The sequence below is a fragment of the Alligator sinensis genome, unplaced genomic scaffold (genome assembly GCF_000455745.1).
Source record: "Alligator sinensis unplaced genomic scaffold, ASM45574v1 scaffold29_1, whole genome shotgun sequence".
In the NCBI taxonomy this organism is placed as follows: domain Eukaryota; kingdom Metazoa; phylum Chordata; order Crocodylia; family Alligatoridae; genus Alligator; species Alligator sinensis.
This window is the reverse complement of record NW_005841933.1, coordinates 2,615,748-2,617,257: the sequence shown is the minus strand read 5'-3', so window position 1 is coordinate 2,617,257 and position 1,510 is coordinate 2,615,748. Positions and strand designations below refer to the sequence as shown.

General features: G+C 38.9%; 1 protein-coding gene across 3 annotated transcripts in view; it reads right to left on the bottom strand.

The window, feature by feature from the left end:
• Positions 1-1,510, bottom strand: part of ANKRD28 (ankyrin repeat domain 28) — a 162,706-nt gene that overhangs the window by 26,497 nt on the left and 134,699 nt on the right. For all 3 annotated transcript variants that reach the window (XM_014517957.2, XM_025198934.1, XM_006019583.3), the window contains exon 15: positions 620-731. In XM_014517957.2, coding sequence (XP_014373443.1) covers positions 620-731 — 112 coding nt within the window. The remainder of the gene's footprint in view (positions 1-619; positions 732-1,510) is intronic.

Sequence of the window (1,510 nt, the reverse complement as noted above, 5' to 3'; positions counted from 1 at the left end):
CATCTAAGCAGCCCAAAGTGCTACAAAAAGTGAGTGTTGGCACATTCAGGTGGTTTGCAGTGTTACAAAAACGGTGGATCTGCCACAAAAATATTCCTGTTTCAACAGAAACTTTGTAGCTCTGCATTTTATAGGCAAGTATGGAAACTTACATGCAGAGCTCCAGGGGGGTACTGAGATGCAGAGACCATGGACAGACAGTGATACAAACAGTGAGGTCTGAAAAGCAGTGCTGCTGCATGCCTTTGCAGCTCTTTTGAAGTGGCCCTGCATGCTGGACATTTGCACAGTGCTGAAGTGTGCAAAATTTGAATCCCTCCAGATTTCAGAGCACTCCAAATCCATGACTCTCCATGGCCAGAGAAACTAAAGGCCAAATGCACAAAGGTATTAAAGCACCTAAGTCCTATTGATTTCACTGGGCGTTAGGCACTCAAACGGGAGTCCAGCTGCTAAACACATTTGTACATCTCAACCCAAGTTGTCCAAGATATGTGGAAGATCTTGCCAGACGAGGGAATCAAACCTAAGTCTTAAGATCTCAGTTAGCATCCTAACCACTGCATCGTCTTCCTCTTCAACAGTGGCTGATAACTTTAATTCCATAATATTTTCTTACCAATTCAAGACATAAGCGATGACCATAAGCAGCAGAATAATGAACTGCATTATATCCTTGTTTGTCTCGAATCCCTGGATTTGCATCGTTTCTTAATAAGTATTCCAGGCACCTGTGTAAAATGGCAAATTAAATATTCATAGTATTAAAATTCTACTTTTTCAGTACCTGGTACACCAAGCCTTACCTTGAAAATAAAACAGGAGTCCAATTTTATTATATGAAACATAGAATCTACAAAATTACCACACTACATTTAATCAGACTAGTGATCTACTTGGCTCAGCGATCTGTATGGCAATGGCCATACCAGAAAATATGAGGATGATTTCTGTTTGGGTGGTTTTACATGTATGTAATATATCTTGGAAGAAAGATCCCTTTTAACTTGATGTGTAAGTGTGCCCTCCAAGTAAATTTTGATTTTAGCTAATATAAAATCGAATATTCTTGTCCACAAGTGACTAATCTTTTCTGTAACCTACTATGTTGTTTCCCCTTCATATTTTGTGACTATGCTAAGAGTAAAATAATCTCTTTACACATTTAAATATAATATGGCCTATTATGATGTTTCTGATTTAGAAATATGAGAGAAGTGCAAATAAGAAAGGCTGATTTAGCTCCTTACCCCTAATTCCTTCAACCTTTCCTTGTGTGCCATGTTTCTGAGGCATCTAATATTTGTTTTTTGCTCTGCACCAGACTCTTTCCAAACTGTCCACATCCTTTGTATACTCCAGAGGAGGCCTCACCAGTGCTGAATAGAGCAGAAGAATTGCTTCTCTTGAATTGCAAGTGATACTCTGGTAGATATAACCCAGTATGCCACTGGGATTTTTTTTGTAACAAGAGCACACTGTTGGCTCATACTCAACTTAGACTACTATA